Genomic DNA, 25448 nt, shown 5'->3' with positions numbered 1-25448 from the left:
ATTATTGAAGAAATAACAAAAAAAAACAGTATTATTGGATGTGTTGTTTTTTTTGTGTAGTGTGTGTAGTATTATAAGGACCACATTAGGGGGCGGTTAGGGAGCAGGAAAAGAGACAGCCACCCCCTCAGACGAGCTATTATACCTGTTTATACGCTGCTATTGCTGCCGCGTTTAGCAGCCGCGCCACTTAACGGCCGCTTGATATGAATCATCGGGCGCTTAAGGAGAACTGCCCCCCCCCATCCCCCGCACATGGCCGTGACCCCTTAGATGAGACAGCGAGAGAGAGGATTCACTGTGACGGTAATGTCGACATAACGAACGCCGCTGGCCCAGGTATTCATCACAGCGGCCACTCTTAAAGAGTCAGGCTGTCTTTATTATTACCTAAGCGGTGGCAAATGGTGGATGAGGCGGTAGTGGTGTGCGTGTGCGTGCGTGTGTGCGTGTGTGTGTGTGCGTGTGCGTGTGTGTGGGTCAGGGAAGAGGGTTGGCTAGAGGAAGAGGTCTAAGGAGTCACAAGGGGAAATAAAACCAAAACAAGAATGGAACAAATCTTGTCAAATTCCAGTTAAACCAGTTGGTACAGCAATGCCCACCGCCGCCGCGCGGTTTGGGTTCAACTGTCTTCATGTAGAGGCCCTGTTTGTCCGTGTTCCTAAATACACGGTCACAAAGTCACTTGATCCTACCCCAACAAACAAAACGCACAACAGCCGCCAACAACGACAACAAGAGGAGGCGAGTCGGCCTCAGACATGGAAACCGGTGGATTCCTGCTGACACACCAGGGCCGGGCTCTGGATGCCACCCCGAGACTCGGGGCCCGCCGATGGTTAGCGGGCTGCGAGGGTGAGGCCTTTCTGGCTCAGACTGGGGGGGGGGGGGGCAGGTCCTCAGACGTCAGCGCGGGCCGGGCCCTCACTGCGGCTCCTTTACAGCCCGCTTTCATGTGTCCTTTAATGAGGAAACCGCCAGCTCGGCAGCACTATAAAACACAGGCGGATTAAAACACACCAAATATGAATCGGTGAGCCCTGCCAGGGCATAAAGGGGCTGAGGGCTGCAGCACCTGACACCGCGGACCGAACACTCTGGTCCACACGCCCGACTGTGGCAACCCGTCGAGAGAGGTCAAAGGTTACCGTGCTTAACAATGTCATGTCTTACTCTGCCTGGCAGGTGGACCCGTGTTGGAAACGACAGCGAAAAACGAGGGATTAAGAGAAAGATACTTAAGGATCGCAGGGACCACTCCGTCCCGTTCGGTAATGACATCTCATTTTCCGTGCACGAGGCTTTTTTTTTTTAGCAGGGACATCATGCAGTTGTCCGAAGGGTCAGGGGCAGACTAGATGACGGGGGTTGGTGAGTGCAGCGAGAGAGACATTAAGAGGAAAACCAGGAGCTGAGTCATAAGCCCACTAGCCCACCGCCGCCACTATCAGGGGTTAGCCACAGTCTGCGTTGACTCGGGACTTCACCACTTAGACAACAGCAGCTCCATAAAAACACTAACATACACCGCCCACCGTTCAGCCCAACGAAACGTATATAAAACAAAACCAAGCTTGTTTTTAAGCTCCCCCATTTCATTGTGATGATGGAAATAAGGGCATCATTCTCGAGATTAGTGCCTTTATTTGTTGCCCCAACCGAGGCTGGGCGGGTTACGAGGCGGCTGCGCGGAGGAACAATAGAACCAGGGCCCACCGCAGGGCGAGGGTGGCTGACTAGCCTGCACCCTCTGAGGGGCACCCGGCGGTCTCTGAGGGGGGGAGACGGGGGGGAGCCAGGACGGTAGCCATGGTACGGAGCTCACCCTGACAGACGAACGTTGATGATTAAACATTGAAAGAGAAATCGATATTCATCTGCGTTGTTCTCTAGTACTTTGGCCGGATCTGGAAGTGAGAAACGCAACGATGGATTTTTGTTGATGAGATACAATTCAGTTCAAAGCCAGAACATGACACGACGCAAACACTTTCATTTAGGGAACAACTTTATTTTGTTGGCAAATGTGTAAATGGAGTACATTGTGCCAATGTGACAATTCACAACAAAAATAAATAGACAGTCCTAACAAATGAAATGTGTCCACGCTACAACCTTGGATAACAGTCTGTTCCTTTGCATGTCAAACGGGAAAAGGTGCATCAACAAAACAGGAAAGAATCAAAAAAGTGCCAGAAGGGAACGCAAATTCCTTGCTTTCACCCGAAAGAAAAAATATACATTATCACGAGAAGAAGAAAGGTCAGACTACAGATAATACTATTGATACTGTTATAAAGCCTTTGGTAAACAGGATTCCACTGAGAGTGTACACTGAAGTACGGTAGTGATTACAGAAAAGAGGTATTTATATTGTTTGTGTTTGCCCGTGGCCTGCTAACCCAACCAAGACTTGATTCACAGTATTTCGCCAGGATTTATTGGCCCGAACTTCATACTAGTGTCGTATTGACCTGCTAGAAAAGATACAAAAATGTAAGTGTGTGTATTTTTTCTATATAAAGATAGTGCCTGAAATTGCCTGAAAAGTAACAAACCGGTGGGGACCGGCGGTGAGTAGGTGGACAGTGAACACGTAGAGAAGGACGCAGCGGTTAGCCAAACCAGCTAGCACACACTCAGAAACCAACAGACATAAATGAACACACGTCACAAAACGACGGGGAGGTCGGGTGCTGTAGTGACGTAACCGTAGCGAACACTGGGGGGGACAGAAACATTGCTCTTTGAAATAATTCTAAAGCTTTCGATGGAAACTAAAACACTATATATGTTTTACACTTTTATGTATTTCGTTTGATACACACAGGCTCCAAACGGAACCTTGAACCGCGCTGAAACACGCACCTGAAGCGAAGGCCGGTGTTTAAAGTCTTCCGTTAATACCCGAGTGTGCGTTAATTGACTTGTCAATTTGCATAGCGTCGAGCACGGCCCTTGCGGCACAGATTTCCCTTCACAGGCACATGCACTCACAATGTTCATGCATGAATGGACACAGGCACACACATAAACCCTCCCACACCCACGCACACGCACACGCACACACGCACACACGCACACGCACACACTCCGCTGGTACTGCACTGAGCTGGCGGGGGAGTATTCTCGGGGTATTGGACTAAGGTCAGTTTTAGCATTTCCCTGTGCAGCGGCAGATCCGGGATTAAGAAACCCGGTGCATCTTAAGCATCCGGGGACAAGTGTCTACATACGCTATGCTAATTGGACCATAGATCTCTGCCGCGGGGCAAGGCCCGAACCTCTGCCGAGCATAGGGGAGGCTAGGGTGCACGCTTGAGAGGTTCTGGTGTGTGTGTGTGTGTCTAAGTGTAAGTGTGTGTGTGTGTCATTGTGTGTGTGTGTGTGTGCGTGTGTGTAACAACCCCCTCCTCCCATTCCCTTCACTGTCCCTCCTCCTCGCGCAGGAACTGAAAGACAGAGGAGAAGTCCTTGTTAGCGTAGCCGCGGGCGCACATGACACGGTAGATCTGGTGGGCCAGGGAGCCCAGGGGGACGGGCGTCTTGGTGTTGGTGGCCGTGCTCTGGGCCAGGCCGAGGTCCTGGGAGGGGAGGAACGGAGGGTTTAGGAGGCAGAAGGACTGGTCTGTGTGAGATTCGAGAGAATGTTTTGATTAATGATAACCAATAATGTCCACACGCACGCAAACACAGACACTGAAAAGCTCAAACAGAGGAACGGTGAAGTCACACAGATGGAAAATAATCCGCCCCCCCGCCCAAACAAAAAAAAACGTCAAGACATGACAACAGAAGGAAGACATCAGGAAACACAACGGGAGGTGTAGGAGCCGTTAACCAATCACAATAAAGGAAGCAAGTACGGCTAGGGAGAGCGACGGAGAGAGGGAGGGCGTCTCGTACCTTGGCCATCAGGGTGGTCCCGAAGCCCCCCTGGTAGTTGTTTCCGGAAGGCACCCCCTCCATGACGCCCGGGACCGGGTTGTAGCTGTCACTGGACCAGCAGCGGCCTGACGACATGTTGAGGATCTGGGCCAGCAGCTTGGGGTCAAGGCCCAGCCTGGGACAGAGAGAGCGTGCGGGGAAGGGAAAGGGGCAATGTAAGTGACCAGCGAGTCTACATGGGCCCATCGTGAGAAAATGCTAAATGCAGCAGAAGAGAGACAAGCTGCACGAGAAGACGAGCTGAAAGTTCGGTTTAATCGATAGAGAGGGATTCAGAATTCATAATCATAATTCAAAACACATCGTTGCCAAGAATAAGCAGAAGGAGATGGAGGAAAATAGGAGTGTGTGTGTGTTGGGGGTGGCTGGTGACCCCGGTGAACCCTGTGCCCGTCTGTGGCCATTCCTCAGTGTTAATGGCCGAGGGCTCAGTAATGCTTGGCTAATGCAGTATTGATTGTTTACCACTGTTTCTATCCTTCATCATCCCTCCATCAGAGAGCGGAGGAGAGGAGGAGATAGGAGGACAAGTGGTTAAGGAGCACAGGGGAGCCATAAAGCTCGCTGTCACATATGGTGACAAACATAATAGGGGGGGGAAATATATAGATAGACGCAGAGAGAGAGAGAGAGAGAGAGAGAGAGAGAGAGAGAGAGAGAGAGAGAGAGAGAGAGAGAGAGAGAGAGAGAGAGAGAGAGAGAGAGAGAGAGAGAGAGAGAGAGAGAGAGAGAGAGAGAGAGAGAGAGAGAGAGAGAGATTTATTATGTACCTTATGTTGTATCTTATTTTACTTGTGTGTTTTGGCAACATAAGTTAACGTTTTATGAGATGGAGGGAGAGATGGAGAGAGGGAGAGAGAAAAACAAAAGTACTGCCTGAGAAAATAAACCAAAATTAATAAAGCCAGAGAGAGACCGACAGCCAGGGAGAGGGAGGGTGAGAGGAGTCAAGAGAAGGGCAAGTACCAAGTGGTAGGGTGGGCAGCGATCTAGTCGTCTGCCTCGGTTAGTCTGTCTGCCCCGCACGCCGCGGCCCCGCGTATACGAACACTTTTAAGGGCGCAACGGCATAAAAGACGACCACATCAAGTCCCTGGCTGGCTGGGCTCGCCATTACACCCTCGGCCCCATAACGCCTTTCTGCTGCTCACTATGCTACTGTTAAACCATCATTGGTCCTTAAAGCCAGGAGACTCCCTCTCTCTCTCTCTCTCTCTCTCTCTCTCTCCACCACTCCCTCCCTCCCTCCACCTGGCAGTCATTCTGCCATTACCGCCGCAGCGTTTATTAGCCGTCTACTAACTAATCAAGAGAGGGAATTGCATACGGTCTCTCCCTCTTTGTCTCTCCCTCCCTCCCTTCCCCTCCTAGCCGTTCTCTCCGTCTTCCTCCCCTCTTTGTCCCTCCGATGTTGATGTTAACATGGTCTAGATGTTAATACTTTCCTGCTGATATTTGGTGCCCAAAACTACCCAATGAATTCAGATGATGCTTATGCCCTTCTTAATATGCTGGTTAACATCCTAACAAATATGCTCACAATATTCACACACAAAAAATGGTGAAAGGGTGAAAAGATGAGATACGGGTGGCTGAGAGAAAAGTCAAAGAAATGTTTTAAAAATAAAAACACATGACTTTAAGATTAGGCGTGATAAAAGCCAAGGTTAATTGTTGACATCGTCCATGTCCAGATGTAAATCAGCCATTTACATGATAACAGAATGATTTACATCTGATTTACATTCCTCTCGCCGTGTACCCGCGTACCGAAGTCGGGCAGTTGGCGAGCCAATCGACCCCCAGTCTGCTCCAAACGAGTGCTCATCAGCTCCCACAGCTACCCTGCTAGCCCAACACATGTTAGCACATGCCAGGTCCTTTTCTCTGAACACTGCCCTCAAATGAACAAACTCACAAATCCCAATTGTGTGTTAATACGCCACTGCGCATATTCATGGGATAAGAGACGGAGTGGCACGCAGGTAGGATACTTGAATGCAAAATGGATTTTTTTGTTTTGCCTCGACCCTCCGCTTTAACGCCTGATTTGGGAACACGCAAACAGCAGCACGAGAGCTGGTGAGCTGAATACAAATCATGGAGCATTTGGATCTGGACATAGACAAGGTTAACCATTTAACCCGGGGTCGGAACAAACCAGCCAATGCCTTTTACATCAAAAGAGATAATTTAACTGACTAGAAATAGGAGCAGACTTCGGATGTGTTTCCATTCAATAATAATAAATGAGAGAAACCCAATGTGTCCCGTCTTTAAGCATATTGTGTTCCAAGTGTGCCAATAAGTGACATGCTTATGGTATATATTTGTGTGTGTATGCGTGCATGTGTGTGTATGTGTCTGTGTGCCTTAAACAGGCCGGTTCTGTCTTTTATTGCTAAGGGAAGTCATGCTCCTGATGGCTCCTTTAGCCTGTTTGCATTCCTTGTCATTCTTGCGCTCCTCTCTCCCTCTCTCTCTCTCTCTCTCTCTGAGGACTCTGGGGGACATATGTTTGACATCGCACAGCCCTCCCCTCCCCTCCCCATCTTCTACCCCTGATTCGATGCGTGCACGCGGCACAAATGCGCGCACACAGAGGCCAGTGGCCCCTCCCAGAGTTCTGGGTCAGCAGCTGAAAAGGTTAGCGGCGGTCCTACAATAAAGCGCGTCCGAGCGCACAGATCGTTTGTTATAGCGACCAGAGACGCTGACATGGGGAGCTGTTGTCCTCTGTTTAACGATAAATCAATGAAGTTCCTCTCCCGCTGCCATCACACAAACACACACACACACACACACACACACACACACACACACACACACACACACACACACACACTCACAGATGCCAAGAGAGAAACACACAAACACATAGATGCAGAGAGAGACAGAACTACACACAGAGAAACACACAGATACATACACAAACAAAGATGTGGAGACAAATACACAAATATAAAGAGAGAGAGACACAGACACCGACACAGACACACACACACACACGCAGAGGCGGCCATGGTTATTAGCTGACGCTGCGGTGTTCCTTTTCACCCGAGGTAATTTGCGTGGCGAAGAGGACATGTCATGCTTTAACCAGATTGACATGGATAAACACGCACACACACATTGAGGGAGACAGACGTGTTGCTGCACGACGGCGTGAGCAGGCGGAGTCGCCGGGACTGCAGCTCCACGGAGAGGGGAGACGTGATGGACGGAGAGGGAGGAGAACGGGACAAAGCAGGAAGTGAGACGGATGGAAGAGTCGGGCATGCGGGGCGAGTGGCTCGGGTGGGGGGGGGGGGAAGAGAGAGAGAGAGAGAGAGAGAGAGAGAGAGAGAGAGAGAGAGAGAGAGAGAGAGAGAGAGAGAGAGAGAGAGAGAGAGAGAGAGAGAGAGAGAGAGAGAGAGAGAGAGAGAGAGAGAGAGAGAGAGACTGGTGGGTAGGTTGATGTTTATGCGCCAGGAGACCGCAGCAGGTGGAGTTAATTTGCGGCGCTGATATCAACTGTCTTGTTCGCCGGGGATTGGCTTTCAACGTTTTCGGGGGGCTACGGCCGCCGCAGTGGAGGAAGCACCGCCATTTTATTATTACATTAAAGCGGTAACAAGCGCCTTTACACACACACACACACACACACAAAAGCGTTTACTGTCACGTTTAAAGAGGCGACAAGCACATTTATTCCAATGACTTTTATGTCCATCTGAACATATGCTCATGTTCAGGCAGCGGGTGGGGGAAGGGGAAAAAGTGTGTGAAGCGAGTGTGTGTGTGTGTGTGTGTGTGTGTGTGTGTGTGTGTAATAAGTGGTGGTACCGTCTGTGTGTGTGGAAAACAGCTAATGCCCCTTATGTCTCCTACGTTTCCACATGGAGACTCTGCTAAATACAAAGAGTACGTGATGTGTAGTTAAATGATTCTATACACATTTGGAGTTCCAAAATCTCAATTTCGAACCAAAGACATTTTACATGTTATCTAAAATCATACACTTATATTGCACAATGAACTATACGAAAAACTGTTAATTGGTTGGCTTTTGTGCCTTTAACGTCCTAGGCTGGGATGGTTGGGCTGCTCCGAATAAAAAGAGCAAGGGGCCTAAATATGGCAGTATCCTGTTTTAAATTCCAACATACTGCATTTGGAGATTACAGTACACATGCATGGATACGTATGCATCGAGTGTTGGTACGCACGCTTCCGTTATATAGAGTGGTGCTTGCATGGCTCAGTGGAGCAGGGATGTTGCGCGCTGTGTGCAGGCAGCTAAACCCCTCGTTTTCTATCAAAGAATACCTTGCCGTGTCGGCCCCGTGTCTGGTCCTTTCCTCCCCTCCATTCTCCCCCTCTTCTCTTCCCCGCTCCTTCCCTCTTTCTGCATCTCTCTCCATCTTCATGTGTATCATTAGACTCTCTGCTGCTCCTCTCTTTCCCCAAATCCTCCCCCCCCCCTCCTCCCTTTCTGTCCTTCACTGACTGGTTACATGTCAAAATGACTGTGTGTGTGTGTGTGTGTGTGTGTGTGTGTGTGTGTGTGTGTGTGTGTGTGTGTGTGTGTGTGTGTGTGTGTGTGTGTGTGTGTGTGTGTGTGTGTGTGTATACATTTGTGTGGTTGTGTGTGTTTGTGCATGCATTTACGCGAGAAGGGAGAGAAATGAACGATGCAAAAGAGAGAGAGAGAGAGAGAGAGAACAGAGAAACGAACCAAAGGGGATTGAAAGCGAGGGCGAGAAGACAGGATTTGATTGCCGCGTGTGTGTGTGTGTGTGTGTGTGTGTGTGTGTGTGTGTGTGTGTGTGTGTGTGTGTGTGTGTGTGTGTGTGTGTGTGTGTGTGTGTGTGTGTGTGTGTGTGTGTGTGTGTGTGTGTGTGAGAGAGAGAGAGAGAGAGTGTGTGTGTGTGTGGGGTTATAATTGTCATGCGTGGCCATTCGCTGCACTAAAAGAACGTCACGCTCTGCTGGAGACAGCCAAAGCTTCCATCTGAGATCAACAAATTAGTGCCATGAAAAAGACGTGCGCGCGTGTGTGTGTGTGCGCGTGCATTCAGGTGCTGAGGAAAGGGCAGCTACATCGGGCCCAACTCTAGCATGATAAAATGTTATTGCCGTTTTCCTGTAAATTGGCTGTAAGCTCTTGGTCCCATTTGTGTGAGCGTGTGCGTGTGTGTGTGTCTCCTGGGCTACACACTGTATTAGTGTGCGGGTGTGGGTTGAGCTACACATGTGCGAGAGCGCTTGCTCCACTCTGCATAAGAAGCTCGGCTGCAATGCAGCGTGGGAGATTTAGTAGTGGGCTATTTCTTTTTTTATTTCTAAACGATGACAGTCTTTGTCAACCCCTCTAATAAAGCCCTAGAGAGAGCCAGTCAGGAGAATGGAAAGATACACACACACACAATCATACACACCAAGTATCACATACACACGCACACATGCACCATCAAGTACACACACACATGCACACGATCACATGTACAGAGACACACACACACACACACACACACACACACACACACACACACACACACACACACACACACACACACACACACACACACACACACACACACACACACACACACACACACTAAAAATCATAGAAGGTTGTAACGAAGAAATGAACGTCATTAATAACCATAGTGGACCTCAGTGTCTGGGTCGGTTATTACTCTTAATCTGTTTCTTTCTGAAGCCGTACGTTACCAGGATATCTAGATATCTGGGCTGACTATAAATGGTGGCAGCTTGGGGAAAAAAGTGCTGTCTACAGGGGTTGTGAATGTGATACGGCCGTGTGTTTGTGTGTGTGCGTGTATGCGCGTGCGTGTCAGGCCCAGTGTGTCGGTGTGTAAATCTGTGTAGACTCCTTAATGCCTCTATATTTCAGAGGCCTACTGGGGGGATTTATATGCGACTGCTGGTGCCAATTTTTCTCCTCCATCTCAGCACAGATACATCAGCCGCACTAATACAGCTACACTGTGGTGTGCGGTAGACACACGCACGCACACACACACACACACACGCGCTGTCATCAGTCGAACCGCAGACAAACCCGACTGCTGTAATGAAGTGTACTCACAATAATTTGAAATCTATAGCGACATAATAATGCTAGGAGACAAATGCCAAATTCTCTGGCTCTTGCAAATTGGAAAGATGCTGTTTGTTGTACTTCATCTCAGAACAAAATGGAAATGAAAGGCAACATACCGGTGGAATAATGAAGTCAATGTTTATAGACAGATATATATATATATCTGTCTATATACATTGATAAATGTATGCGCATGCATAATCTATGTATACCTTAGACTGCGATTGGTTTGTGAAATGGACCAATCCAATACAAATGTTATCCAATCATATTTTTATTCATTTAAATATGGTGAAACCCCATTTCCCACCATTTAAACTCTGGGTTGGTGAAATAAGAAAATGTGTGTTGCATGATGGGAAGAGTAGTTTTCAGATAGTGTGTCGGGCCAATTGTCAACAGATGTTATTGGAGGGCCTGGCCATGCCTACCATATCCATCTCTGTCTTGAAGAGATGGACCCAAGTCGGGCCAGGGCCGACCTTAAAACACACTAGGGCTGGGTATTGCCAGGTACCTCACAATTCAATTAATTCGATTCAATATCGATTAGATTCGATATTGATCCAATTGCTTCGATATCGATTCAATAATACGTGCAAATGACAAAAATACCTAAATGTTATTTAGAATTAACCATTTCAAAATGAATTAACCATTTCATTGTGCTTTAAGTAGCAAAAAGGGAATACACCATTGTATAGTATTGTTCCTGAGCTAAACTTGCAGCATAAAAGTAATAAACATAACATGGACAAATGTAAAAGGGCATGTACATTTACGCATACTCGCTTCTAGATTACAATGACTGAGTATGTTTCTTTTTTTCTTTTTTTTTTTAATGGAAATAATTGATTTAAAAAAAATCAAGAACAAATAAATTGCAGTGCATTGATGAATCGATATTTTTACCCAGCCCTAAAACACACTACGCATGCACATGCCTCAGGAATCAAATATATTGCTATTGAACCCGACCAGAGATAAGGGAGTCTAGCAGCTACTAAACCATTTCTCTGAAAGAGCTTGCTACAGATCTAGGCAGTGATTTGGGAGTGGACTCAGCACTGGACACCAACCTATCTGTCTTTGTTTAAGAGCTGTTACTCACTGGAACCTCTTGTAATGCCCTCAGGTTAGTGTCTGACTAGCCTTCAACATCAAGACGTCCCGTATGGTCCTCTGCTACACAATGACACTTGAGATTTGTATGGACAGGTTTGTTTTGGCTTCAAAAACAAATAGGGCATAATGGAAGAGGTTATGTACCTACTTTTTACTCAAAAAAAAAAGTCAAATGACCTCTACATCTAAACCGAGCGATCAAGTTAAGGATGACGAAGCAAACATCTGACAGAATCCACCATTCAGACCGTGTGTCCGACCGGCCTGGCTGAGTGACAGCACTATGCTCCTCCCTGGAGGTCAGAGAGCGCCTGGCGTACCTGATGCCCAGGTTCATGGTCTCCGCCGTGCCGATCATTCCGATGGCCAGAAGCATGTTATTGCAGATCTTGGCTGCCTGTGGACGGGGGAGTCATAAAAGAGAGAGAGATTGATACATTACTACTCTGTGTGTGAGTCAGTGTGTGTGAGTCAGCGTGTGTGTGTGAGTCAGTGTGTGTGTGTGTATCAGTGTGTGTGTGTGTGTGTATCAGTGTGTGTGTGTGTGACAGTGTGTGTGTGTGTGTGTGTGTGTGTGTTAAAGAGAGCACTAACCGGGTTGTGAGTGACAGTTAATTAAAAAGCAGCACGTTGCCTTCTGCGCATATTTATGTTTCACATACATTTGTATGTATGCAAGAACGTGCATGTGCATGTTCGTGTGTACGTGTACGTGTATGTGTGTGTATTTGTATGTGTATGTGTATCTGTGTGTGTGTGTGTGTGTGTGTTCACCTGTCCAGTGCCGACCGCACCACAGTAGACGACGTTGGCTCCCATGCAGGTGAGGAGCTCCTGGGCCGCCTGGTACTCCTCCTTCGGCCCGCCAACCATAAAGGTCAGCTTGGCCAGGCTGGCCGCCCCCACACCTACACACACACACACACACACACACACACACACACACACACACACACACACACACACACACACACACACACACACACACACACACACACACACACACACACACACACACACACAATCATAAACAAATGACACACACACAAGCATACAAGAACGATACACAGACACACACAGACACACACACACGCACATAGACAGGAAATAGACAATACACACCGTGCCAAAGATCAGTATAGAGAAAACACAGTAGATTAATCTACGACAAAACTAGACACTCATGCAATGCTGCCTAATGCCTACCCGGGGCTTATAGGCGGCACCGTGAACAATACTACCAATCTAACACAGCCATTCCGAAAGAGCAAGATTGAAAACATAATTAAATGTTCAATTTGCATGTGGAATGCATAGCCTTTCCGTTTAGAGTAAGTGGGGGAAGGAAAAAAAAACTGAACGGTAATTTGGGAAAATGTTAAACAACGTGATATTGCCGCACTTAATAACAAATACATCATGTGATTGACTTGGACTGTCAAGCGTTTGGGGTGGGTCAGCTGTCTGCGAGGGGTTGTCTCAAAGTGGGGCAGACGTGTTAAAGAGAGCCGCACCAGAGGGACAGGAGTATCTTTAAAAGCCGATTGTTGCCATCATCCACTCCACAACCCTCAAGGGAGGTCTTGCCTTTTCTCTCTCACACACACACACACACACACACACACACACACACACACACACACACACACACACACACACACACACACACACACACACACACACACACACACACACACACACACACACACACACACACAGTGCAGAGCAGCTGTGCCCAGGGCTAACACCCCATTGGGGCATCGGTGACAGGCATGAGGGGTAATTAACTTTACACTTTATCATGTTCAATTAGGCGTCCCTCCCCATGGCCTGATGGCTTAAGGAGCGTGCCATGTTTTAGCATGGACCCCCCCAACCTCTGTGTCGACGGTGACCGATTAGCGCAGGAGCAAACCATCGCTCAGGGTGGAGGGAGAGGGAGAGAAGGGGGCGGGACCGGTCCGTCCTGATCTCATCTGCCACGGTGCAGCCCCCCTCGTCACGCACCAGTGGCCCCCTCCCAACATTAACATTGTTGGGTAACACGCACGGTAGAATAACTAGGCTTAACTAAGGCATAATGATGAGAATTAAGCCAGCAGATGCAGTGCTCGAACGGTGAATGGTGGCTCATTTGGGTGATGATGCCAGGGGTTAAATCAAAATATCAGCGTGGCTAAACAGACATACAGAACACGTGTACACGTACCAAAATAATACGGACAAGGAACAACTGTAGAAATGCAGGACTACAGGGCAATGCTTTAGTAATAGATTATGTAAAACTGTAAATCCTTCTCAAAAGGGTAATCTTGTTTAATTTACTTAATCATGGTGACTATGCAAAACTGCACAATTAAACAGATCTTCCATTTAACTAATCGAAAGGGGAATGCGTGTGTGTGTGTGTGTGTGTGTGTGTGTGTGTGTGTGTGTGTGTGTGTGTGTGTGTGTGTGTGTGTGTGTGTGTGTGTGTGTGTGTGTGTTTGTGTGTGTGGTCCTGTGAAAATGGCTCTTCAGGGTGCTGTGTGGCACTAATGAAAGGCCTCTTAATACTGAAAGGCTAATAATGTTTGTGTTAATAATTAAAGAGGACTTCGAGGTGTGAACGGCTGAAACCATAAAATCTGACATCCACGGAGGAATGCCCTCAAGCTAATTCTCGTCGGCTTCAAAAGAAAGTATTTTTGTTTACAGTGCATATTTTGATGACCCATAAACAAAATATACCCAAACTTATCCCGTCTTCTTCTATAATTGGCCAGGCCGCTGTCTAGTGTGGGATAAAACCACTACTCTGTGTGCGTGCACGTTTGCACGTGTGCGTGCGTGTGTGCGTGTGTGCGTGTGCGTGTGTGTGTGTGTGTGTGTGACTGTCAGCAGGTCATTAGGGGCACATAATGAGGCCCAAAGCGCACACTGCGGCAGCTGGCAGTGGACCCCGGTGAACGCACGCTCAACATAAGGCCGCCACACACACCAATCATAAACACATATGGTCCAACACAACACATCACAACACATCACAACACAAACGGATGCCATATCTGTACAGGTTTACCTTCCACCGTTTGAATGAAGATTGAATCTTTGGACATGACTGAAGTTTTTTTTATTCATTTAAATCTTAACCGGTTTACCCTCCACTGTTTGAATGAAGATTTAATCTCTGGATTTAAGTGAAGGGGTTATGTTAATTTACATTCATTCATATTTGAACGGGTTTCCCTTCAAGTATTTCAATGAAGATTAAATCTTTGGCCATAACTAAAGGGGTTTATACACGGATAAAGTTTGAGGGATTTTACACAATGGGCATTTCTGTGAATATAAAAAAATAACAAGGCACGGGGTATTAAAGGGATGTTTAGAAAGCTGAACTTTTCAGAGAGGGTATTAAAGGGTACTTCAGAAAGATTAACTTTAAGGACAGTGGATCAGAGGAGGAAAATAAAACCATTGTACAAACACAAATGCAAAACACACTCACACACCCACCCACACCCACACAGAGTGCAGTTTGACAACCGCTGGCTCATTAGTGGAGGAGCGGTGTTCGCGGGGACGACTAAAGAGGCGATTATTGATAACACAGTCCCCAGGCTGATCGATGTATCGTGCAGAGGGGAAGAGGGAGACAAGGGGAGACAGGGGGAGAGAGGGAGGGAATAGGGAGAAGGAGAGGAAACTGTGAAACGGTGAGGCGGGCAGAAGAGAAGGAAGCATATTGAGAAAGTGAGAGAAGGGGGGTGGAGGAGAGAGAGAGACGGTCAAAATCGTGCTTCCCCGACCGCCCCACCATCTACTCTTCCTACCTCCCACCATTTCACTCTCTCTCTCCCTCCCTCAAATTAACTAATCACCCATAATAAGCTCTTATGATCTGTAGTGGATTTCTATAAACAGCGACACAGGGATGATGGAAGAGCCGTCCTCCTGGAAGAGTACTGCACCATTAGCATAACACAGGGGGGGGATGCACGTGGGTGTACGTGTGCCTTTGTATCTTTTCTTCTGTATGCGTGCGTGTATGTGTGTGTGTGTGTAGGAGTGGGTGAAGGAGGGGGGGGGGGGGGGGGGGGGGGTCTGTCACGGAGCAGTATTATGCATGCACTTGAGTGTAAATGTGTCTTGTGCGTGCGCGCGCGGTGCGTGTGCGCCGCTGCGCCTGTGCGCGGGTGTTTGTGGATGTCAGGGCGTTTCTCGGGCCGGTCCTGTCAGAGACGGATTAAAGCAGAATTCTAATGAGGCCGCCTGAGCTCCGGGAGCAGCGCGGCGCTGTCCCATCCATCCCCGCCGGGAGTGACACGCCGGGATCGTTAGCGCCTCGCGACCACATGACGCCCCCTAGGGGAGGACGAGTGCTGCGTAGGGCCACTGCCTTGTGGGGGGGTGGGGGGGGGGGTGAGGGGAAGAGGGGGGGGGGGTGAGGATGATACCGTGAGACACGGATGTTTTTTGATGTTTGATGTTTTTTTATTTCTCTAATCACCGCCCTTGTAATGAATATGAACGACAACCTCTGAGTCCGTGGTCCCACAGTCTGTCCGTCTGCAGCGCGACGCGTTGCGTTTCGCTGGCTGTAATGGGATACGCAGGCCGTGGGCCGAGGGTTAATAATTAAAAGCATTAGGATCACAAACGGCCTGACATGACATTATATAGAGGTGAGTCATATCCCATTTTCGAGAGAACAGGGAACAAATTCTGCCGCTGAGGCAGAGTACACTCGATAATGGGCCGTAACAAACAGGTGAAATGGGAAGAGTAACTTCACAAAATAAGTTTCGGGGGGGGGGGGGGGGGGGGGGAGAACTTCCCTGCTGCTCCTTCTTTGTCCTGTATTTTTAGCCGTGGGGCTCAATAGCATTATAGTCACGAGATAAAGGACCCAAGTCAGTACAAGTAGCCCAATGCAGGGACTCCTTTGATGCGGGTGCACGTTTTGTGTGTTCGCCTGTGTGCGCCGCCCCTGGTGTGTCTGTGTGTGGCCTGCTTCCGGTAGTGTGCATACGGTACATGCACACCAGACACACATAAGCCAGCTCCTTCATCTCATCTCCCCCCCATTACGAGATCCCAGTTAATCCAGCTATCAAACACTGTGCAGGGCGGGGGGCCCGTTCAACATTGTGCTTTAACGCCGCCTATTAACCATGAACACAGGAGGGTGAAATGGAGTGTGCGAAGGCCAAGCAAGATCAGAGAAATTATTTGGGTTTGTTGTGTTTGTAGCGGCGCGCTGAATTAATTAGCAACTCGTTTTCATTACATGCGCAGACACACAAAAAAAACAAAAACACCCAAAGAAAAACCCAAAGTAAGGCAATTCATTACAGCCCTGTAACCTTTTACAGACACGAGCGTTCCTTTCTGAAGTGGTACGTGTGTATGTGTGTGCGAGATGAACGAGAGCATCTGTGTAAACTCGCCCGTTGTCTGTTTAGGCGTAGCGGTGTACGTTGCAGTTTGTACATACGATGTTTACATGCACCGTGACAACATGGGTTGATGTGTCGCGGGACGGGGGTAGGGGGGGGGGTGCTAAGTGGAGTCTCAGTGGCGGCGTGTACGCGACGCGTTCAGAGGGCAGGTGTGGGTGTTCCTGGAGCGGGTCTGTCGCCGCAGAGGCGGTCGTCTCGTCCTTCCGGTCTCATATCCAAGAGTTATGAGCTGCCTGTGCGGGGCGCTGGGCCTTTGTGTTTCTTTTATGGGCCGAGGGCTTCAGTGAAACTGGATTTGCAAATAAAAACACTGAACACACACTAGGCATGCGGCATGAGGGACAGAGGATCAAATCTGTGTCGTGGAGGTGAATTGTGTGTTTACCTTTAAGAGGCTTGCAGCCCCCCCCCCCCCCCCCCCCCCCCCCCCATATGCTTGTTCGTAGATCATCGCTTGTGACCAACCGAAATAACTCCGTCCAAACCAGGAACCTCCACTCCCTGCCAGATGTTGTTCCAATCTGACTTTGCTGGCTGGGTACAAATGATTTCAGATCTCGAGATTCCAAAACGCTGTTTGTGCGGGCTGTGGTGGAACTGGACTAGCCAATAAGCTCTGGTTTGCTGCCAGGCTAACCCAACTGTACGCACGTGTCCAGGGGGGGAACATATCGCCGGCCCATCGGCTGGCAGCTATTAATCAGGGGGATTGAGTCTTAGCACTCAATAGAATAATTGACTTGAAGGATTGGGCAGTTGACCGCTCGCCAGGCAGAAGCAGTGGGGGCAGAACGTTTGCAGGCACACGGCGCAGCCTCATGCGGTCCACCGATATAATTACACCCGAGCGCATATCTTTTCTTTCCCCTCCAACTAATTAAAAACCCAACGAGCCTTGTAAAAAAAAAAAAAGGGCACGGGAGATATCGAGTGGAATTGTAAACGGGGTGTGTGTTTGAGCGACCAAAACGTCTCGCTCAAATGTTCAAAAACAAACAGAAAAACAGCCCTTTCGACAGTTTATCTGCCAACATCGCTAATGCTGCCCTGTTATGTTAAAAACAGACTCTTTATCGGCCCAACTTAACAAGCACCGAGCCATGAGAACGGCTCCTCGCACGCAGTCGCACCATGGGAACCCGTGCAGGCAGACCACAGCAAGCGTTTAGCTCGGAAGAGAGGAACACACATTGATTTCAGGGTCCGTTCGATCCAGGGGAAAAGAACACAATTTGCCATTATCAAAAAAGTGCCTTTGTGCATCCGGGAGCGTTTAAGCGTGCTATGTACTGTGCACATTGACCACTGTGTCCTACCCTCATCACCGCCATCATTATACTCATCATTGATAGCTGGTCTATTCCGTGGGGCGGGTGGACACTGGTCAATGCCACCGAGCAGAGCAGGGGCGAGAGAGCTGCCGAGATCCACAATCAATCCCTCCACTGGCCCAGAGAGACCCATCCCGTACAGAGAAGGGTAATAATGATACCCAATTAGAGACACACACACACACACACAACACACACACACACACACACACAACACACACAACACACACACAAGGTGCTGTGACGTGTCATTCACATAGACAGAATGCTAATCCCAATTTAGATGAGTGACAAGTTGTATGGGGTTTTGGACAACGTTTGACGGACAGGGATTTTTACTGAGACTCGTCTACCAGCTGACTTTCGGTCTGCAAGCGTGCACACGCATACGCACAGGGCCCGCGCACACACCAGATGACACAGGGACAGAGCTGTAAGGGCCAGTCACCCAGCTGCTGCGAGTCTGCCTCCATCTGGGGCCTGTACCCCTCCCCTTTGCCCTCCCCCCTGTGACTCCCCCCTATCACTCTCCCTGGTCTCCCCCCTCCTCCCATAGCCTGTCAGCAAGACCCCTTAGTGGAGGACTTGTTATGCTAATCTGGCAATGGACCACTCTGTCTGTCACCCTCCCATACTAGTTAGCCATCAACCGAGACAGCCTTCTAAGAGCGTGCACCCCCCCCCCCCCCGCTCTCCCCCTTTCAGCCCCCCTCCACCAACCCCCTCACCGCCCTAAACTTCACTAGCTAGACCTTCGCCGCCGTAGCGCTAACCCTCCATGCCTATCTTTCCGTAACGTTACCAGACCATATTCTGATTAATCCCCATCTTAGACTGGATTAGATCAGTCTGGGTGTTGTCCCGTCCTTTCCACCGCCCGGTGACGCGAGAGCCAAGGGGAGGAAATAGGATGGACGGGGCCATTGGCATCCTGGCTGACTTATGTGTTTACAGGCTACCCAAGGCAGCAGAAGGCTGCTTAACCTCCCTGCAAATGGCCCACTGCGACTCCCTGGCTTAAGGTAATGTGGACGGGACATGATTGGAGTCATTTTGGGAAGTGGCCTAAAGAGTAGTTAGCGGATCCTTTATTGGACCTCACAAACAAACATTACCCAAGCGGGGACCATGGTCCCGTCGTGTGTTCAAAGCGGCCCGCGTCACTCATTCTCTGTAAAGACTTTCTCAGGATTTGCAAAAGTGCACAATTAAACTTATTTCATCGTGCACGTCTCTATTTTTCCGAACATAGACGCTAGCCGCTGGCTATGTTGCGACCCACCGCGGGCGCGCAGACACAGACGCAGGCATTCTGGGTAATTACTGCTAACGACGCCGCTTGCTCGTTAGCCCGGGCTCCTATTTTTACCCCGGGCTGTGCCAACACCCTGGGCCTGTGACGTCAGTCGCTGGTTTGTTGTGGGTCGACTTTGCATGCAGACCTTTTTAACGACACCAGACAGCGGTGCACACATGTGAGGGCCACTGTCAGCGTCTGCATGTAGTCGCAGTCTTACACCACCCTGTGTGTGTGTGTGTGTGTGTGTGTGTGTGTGTGTGTGTGTGTGTGTGTGTGTGTGTGCGTGTGCGTGTGCGTGTGTATATCGAGACTAGAGACAGTTGTGTGAACCGTCCGGCGGGGGTGGGGGGTCTTCTGAAACCCAGCGAGATCAACCGGGTCCCGCGGACTCTTGTTTTTTTTTGGTTGTCGTGTTTAAACAGGATTATTACCACACAGTTCAGTCGACAGAGGAGATGGCCAAACCTCGAGTGACGCACATGGGGTGTAAACAAGAGGGCATGCACACACGTGCACACTCACTCCTGGCTGCAGATAATACAAAATATAAAAAAAAGAAATATGCAGACAAGAGAGAATTCTAATTCTATGTACAAAATGAAAATAAAACCAGCACAAAGACAAAACCTCTAAAAATAATAGCTGTTTTGTAGCGTACGGGAAGTCACAGCAATTTGCCCGCGCCCGATCTGGCTTTGCCAGCCCTTTCCTTTCTTCACCCTGGATGCCATGCGGCGATTTATTCAGGCGGCCTTTCGGATAATATAATTGACACGATGTACAAGTAAATCAGTGGGATGATGCGGGGCGGAACGCTATAACAGGACAACGTGTTGGTCATTCAGGAGAACTAGATGTGACCTACTGCCTTTTGCTACGCATGCATCATCAGAAAATGAATAAAACATCCTGCATCATCCATATTCTTGTGACTATGCCAGGGCCCTATTTGGGTAGGGTGCCATCTCCTGGCTGGAACAAGGAACAATGTAGCCTGATGTCCTAAATCAAAACGAGGAGAGGTGAGGGGTGGGGGGTGGGGGGGGTGAGGAGGAGCATGAGAGTCAAGTGTTTAGTGTCTACTCTTTGACCTCGTGTGTTGACCTCTTTCCACAAGTTCAGCTCTCTCTTATCAGAGCAGGGGCTACATCCAACACACGGCTGGCTGGGTTTGCCTGTGTGTGTGTGTCAAAGAGAGAGAGAGACAAGCTCTGTGTGTGTGTGTGTGTGTGTGTGTGTGTGTGTGTGTGTGTGTGTGTGTGTGTGTGTGTGTGTGTGTGTGTGTGTGTGTGTGTGTGTGTGTGTGTGTGGGCGGGGCTCGGCCCCCGAGGCCAAAGGTAGCAGGTAAATCATTGGTCATCTTCAGCTAGTAAAAGAAGCTTAGCTAAAAAGCAGGGGAGAGGAACCTTCACACAGGACTGCACTCCCTAAATGCACACTGTCGACAGTATGTAAACACTGTTTGTGTGTGTCTGTATATGTGTGTGTGTGTGTGTGTGCGTGCTAAAGCTAGGGAAACAGGCTTAGGACTCTGATCTTACTGACTGCAGCCTGTCTGTTTCGCAGACGCCAGCCGGTAAACACAACGGTGTAGGCCAAGTCTGTGTGTGTCTGTGTGCGGGAGGAAGTCATGGTGTTTTCTGTGTGTTCTTACTGATTGCGCAACAGACAACCAACAGGACTGTATGGAGATCGGTGTTAAAACAATAGGAAGCAGTTTATGGCTGTAGCCTGTTTTAAAATGTAAAAGTTGAGAATTTGCGCGTGTGTGTGTGTGTGTGTGTGTGTGTGTGTGTGTGTGTGTGTGTGTGTGTGTGTGTGTGTGTGTGTGTGTGTGTGTGTGTGTGTCTCTGAGAGATCGGTGTGTGTGTGTCTATGTGCGTTTGCGTGTGTATGTCTGTGTGTTTGCGTATGTGTGCGTCTGTTTGCGTGTGTCTGTGTCTGTGTGTCTGTGTGCAAGCACGACAGTAACCCACAGAGGAGAGTGCACGACACAGAGACAGGTTTTTACTGCAACACGTCTCTCCCTCTCTTGTCTTATCTCTAACCCCCCCCAGCCCCCATCCAACCACCACCACCACCACCACCTCCCCTCACCCCTCTTCCTCCCCTGCACTCCATGTGAGGGCAGTTTCTCTCCTCTTTATGACTCTTTATCTGACATGAAAGGCAGTGACACGGGATACCCGCCATTACGGTTCCATCAACATGAGGAGCTCTGACATGGGATTCTGCACCGCGGCTTAGCCCATTAAGGGTGACTGGTGATCCTGTGCTCTGTCAAGGAGCCGTCACAGGCAGACAGGGCAGACATAATGAGAACTTAAAACCTTAACCGTGCCTTTAAGAGTGCCGGTCAAAAGCAGCCAATAAAACGTGGAGAGGGCCCCCACTGGCCAGACCGCTCTGTAATTACGACCCGTGTCCGAGCACTAAAGCCATATCAGCCCAAAGTTTAGATACACAAGGGGGATGGAGGACCGTTGAGACACTGCATGTGTTCATTGGCAAGGTCACTGGCCTGCTCTTTAAGCGTTTTGAAGCAGACCACTGGCAGGTTCCTGCTAGAGACACTACACCCCCTCCCCTTCTTATGTCATGGGTATATCCTTCCTGCATGACGACTTGACGACTTATAAAAAAAACTAAAGATACTTGAGCATCGCATTACAGGGCCTGTCCTGACACCAAGGTTCATTAACACTGCTCCTAACAAATGTAGATAGTATACAAGGACATAAGCACATATGTGAAATGGGATATTTTGTAACGTAGAAATCGAAACCCGGAAGTACCTCCAGACACGGGAGCGTCCATGAACACAGCGCCCATCTTCTCTGCAGCGACGGCCATCTCCCTGGACACGGCGGGGTCGATGGTGGACGAGTCGATCAGCAGCGTTCCCTTCTTCACCTTCCTGGGGAGAAGACGCGCCACAGCAGAGCGGACTTTACACATGTTCACACCTGGGACAAATTAAGATTAAAAATAACCCAAACTTGTTGATTGCTGAGGAAAGCCTCAAAAAAACTAAAACAAAAAAAATGTATGATATTTTTTTTTGAGTTTGACTTACAGCCCTGTGGCATAATACGTCAGGTTGAGATCATGACTGATAAACAGAACACAGAGGCTGTGTCAGAACAAGCATCAGTTATCATGTTTATGCCTTCTGGCATACACTTCAAATAAACCTTATTTTAACTCGACTAAATGCTATGTCAGAACACAACACTCCAACTCATTTCACCAAACACTATCCACTGAATGGTTAACCAAAACACACAAAAGAATCAACCTGAGACACAGGTCTGAGCCTAGCGAGCTAGATCGCTTTGTCAGTAGGCATATTTGGTGGCATGGTAATTAACTGATAATGATCGCTAATACTGCTTTTTGAAAAGCTACCCTTTTGTACCCCGTCCACTTAGTCAGAACCGAGGCGTCGGGTAGACAAGCGATCATTTTTGCCACTTTGTTACGTTTGAAAAGGCCCCCCCCCCCCCCCCGAGGGTGTGCTCACGTACTTCAGGATGCCGTTGGCTCCTGTGTACACCTCGATGACATTGGGGCTGGAGGGCAACATGGTCAGGATGCGGTCCGCCTTCTCCGCCACATCCGCCGGGGTGTCAAACACCTGAAGACAGCGATGCCGGGAGGAAGAGTGGGGGCGGGGATGCTCATTATGGAACAAATACAACAACATCAACCAGTAAGCAACCAGAATTTTCCGCTCGTGGGAAACTTACATTCCGGTCATTTCACGTTCTCAAACGCCACTCAAGCGATCGAATGTGCGGCAAATACGTGGTGTGGCCGCTAGCAGCTGTCGACTTACCTAATGCTTAAAAGGGATTTACTACAGTGCGAGTGAGTCCTCATTGAGTGAGCACTTCAGGTGTGAATGTGTGGTGAAGTATCTGCTGGCCTACTCCCTGAGGCCACGATAGTCCATAGGAAATATGTCATCAATCACCCGGCCTATCTAAGAGCACGTCCTTCCTAATAGGCTGCGAGCGGCTCGCTGGGGTTGGTTACCTGTGCTCCCAGGTCTTGCAGCTCCTTGCGGGACTCTGGGAAGACGTCGGTGGCGATGACAGGGTAGCCGTTTCTCAGGAGGTTCTTGGCCATGGGTCTGCCCATGTTACCCAGGCCAATGAAGCCCACCGGCGTCTTGGAGGCCATCGACCGGCTCGGCCCTAAATGAGGGGAAGAAGGAGCTGGACAATTAGCAACATTCTGAACATATTCCCCTCCAAGAGCATTTTCAGCGTTTGTTTATGACGAAAACCACATCAATTCATGACTTGATTGCACTTAAACAGCTTGCAATTTTTTATATGAAATAAACAATATATTCAACGGTGCTCTGACTGGGCCAAGTGGCAGTCCATTAAGAGTCCAAAATGGACTAAGTCAGTCATGTCATGGGCACAGGCCATTCACACTTGTGAATATCTGTCTGGTATCTTCAGTATGGTGTCAGAAGGAATGTATTGTTAATAATAAATAATCGCAGTCAATCATTTTGTAATTTTTGAGGTTTACTGAGAAAATGAATTGGATGAATATGAAATAATTATTTAAAGTTTTGTGGTCTAAATTGATTGTGAGATAAAAAGCTTTGAGCATTATAACAACATACTGCCCAAATGTACATTGCCTAAAATTGATTGTGTTCCATTCTCTGCAATTGCTACCACAATGTATCCTATGTTGCTTATCACTATCTGTTTTTAGCTCGGTTAGATTATAATAAGATCGATTTTGGTCAGTCAAAATACTCAAATTGTTAAAAAAACTAATGCTAAATTTGAAATATTGCTTGTTGATGGCAGTGGTAGACTACTTAAAGGAAGCCTTCTACTCACCAGCTCAGATCTGAGTGGGATTATGTATTTGCATAGGAAAATAGCTATCATGGAAAACAGTCAATTGCCATGTAACCTTTATTTAAATTACTCCTGCTGCTTATTATGCACTAAACAATACAATTCTGAGGTAATACATTGAGGACTTTGAAGTCATTGTTAAACAAGCATAGAGCTGTCTCTTATGATTTTTTTCAATCACCATTAGAACTAGTTAAACCAAGCTGTTACAAACTGGCTCTGTCAAATGTGTGATATCTAACGGCATTATGGAGCAAGAAGGCTGCTCAGAATAAGCCTTTAGGGTATGAGGGGAGAAAGGGAGACTTTATTGGGTCTTGGCGGTTGGGGGCGTGTGACACCCTCCATGAGGGCAAGGAATTTCAGCCAGACCCACTGCGTCTGCGTGCAGACTACTCCTAAAAGGGGTACACCTCCTCGCATTGATATATAAAAACAATATATGACATGCACGGCAATAGAAGGTCGGTGAAGACGCGGTCAATTATGTCGACAATCCTGTTTTGTTTCAACAGCAATGTCAGAAAACGGCAAAGAACAAGAAGCAAGGATGGGATTCACAAGTGGGGAAAGCAGCCGTCATTGATGTAACCATTGCCCCTTGTACGACGGCAGAGTCGTATCCATGTGGGGTTTTCATAAAACTATAGGATCTTATCCTGAGCAACCTTTGGAAGGATCGCCAAGAACTCATCCCTTTAGACAGTAACAATATGAGGCTAAATGCAGCTACACAAGCTACAAACCAGCATTTGCTTATTTTCTCTGTGTAACCTCGGCAATGACAGACGTACATTTCTGCAGAGATGTGGACTAATAAATGAATTACTTTACCGAACGTAGGGGCGACATGTTTATTCCACCTCGGCAATAAATTGCGAGACCCCCTAATCAAGGCAGCCATGCTTCTTTCCCCTTGACCTCGTCGTACAGTGACAGCTGTCAGGCCAGGAAGCAAAACATAATAGACCGTGAATTACGGCGATGTGCGCCAATCACAGCTCTGCAGTAAACATCGACAGCCAATAGAAACGATGGAAGGCGGGTTATTATTGAATACGTTTCTTAAAGCCGCCGCCTCCTTACATCAAGTTATACATCTGATACATACATTGTGTAATAATTTTAAAAGTATAACGTAAATACATGCCAAAAATTGTTTACTGCAAATGAAAGCGAGGTTATCTTTTTCTTGAAACTGAATGATATCATTAATTGGATACTGTCTATTCCTGCAATAAGTAGAATTATGTCTACAATTCTTGTGTGTGTAATTTCAATAAATAAATGTAATATATT

The 25448-nt window shown here is 48.2% G+C and overlaps 1 protein-coding gene across 1 annotated transcript; it reads right to left on the bottom strand.

Moving 5' to 3' along the window:
• Positions 1 to 1990: 1990 nt before the first annotated feature.
• On the bottom strand, positions 1991 to 25104 carry hibadha (3-hydroxyisobutyrate dehydrogenase a). The gene is made up of 8 exons (XM_030347385.1): positions 24984 to 25104; positions 23296 to 23456; positions 22785 to 22894; positions 22053 to 22174; positions 11957 to 12090; positions 11503 to 11579; positions 3907 to 4063; positions 1991 to 3584 (listed from the first exon to the last, which is right to left on the bottom strand). Exons 1-8 carry the CDS (start codon positions 25051 to 25053, stop codon positions 3426 to 3428), a joined length of 990 nt encoding a protein of 329 aa, XP_030203245.1. The 5' UTR covers positions 25054 to 25104; the 3' UTR covers positions 1991 to 3425.
• Between the last annotated feature and the right edge of the window lie 344 nt (positions 25105 to 25448).

The sequence above is a fragment of the Gadus morhua genome, chromosome 22, assembly GCF_902167405.1.
Source record: "Gadus morhua chromosome 22, gadMor3.0, whole genome shotgun sequence".
Taxonomy (NCBI): domain Eukaryota; kingdom Metazoa; phylum Chordata; class Actinopteri; order Gadiformes; family Gadidae; genus Gadus; species Gadus morhua.
Note: the sequence above shows the minus strand (reverse complement) of the source record. Positions and strands in the feature narration are given on the sequence as shown.

Coding starts and splice junctions, on each gene's coding strand:
- hibadha (XM_030347385.1), bottom strand. CDS start 25,053: ATGGCTGCCTTGATTAGGGGGTCTCGCAATTTATTGCCGAGGTGGAAT. Junction 11,580..11,956: donor GTGCGGTCGGCACTGGACAG/GTGAACACACAC, acceptor CCCCGTCCACAG/GCAGCCAAGATCTGCAATAA. Junction 3,585..3,906: donor GGACCACCCTGATGGCCAAG/GTACGAGACGCC, acceptor CTCCCCTCCCAG/GACCTCGGCCTGGCCCAGAG.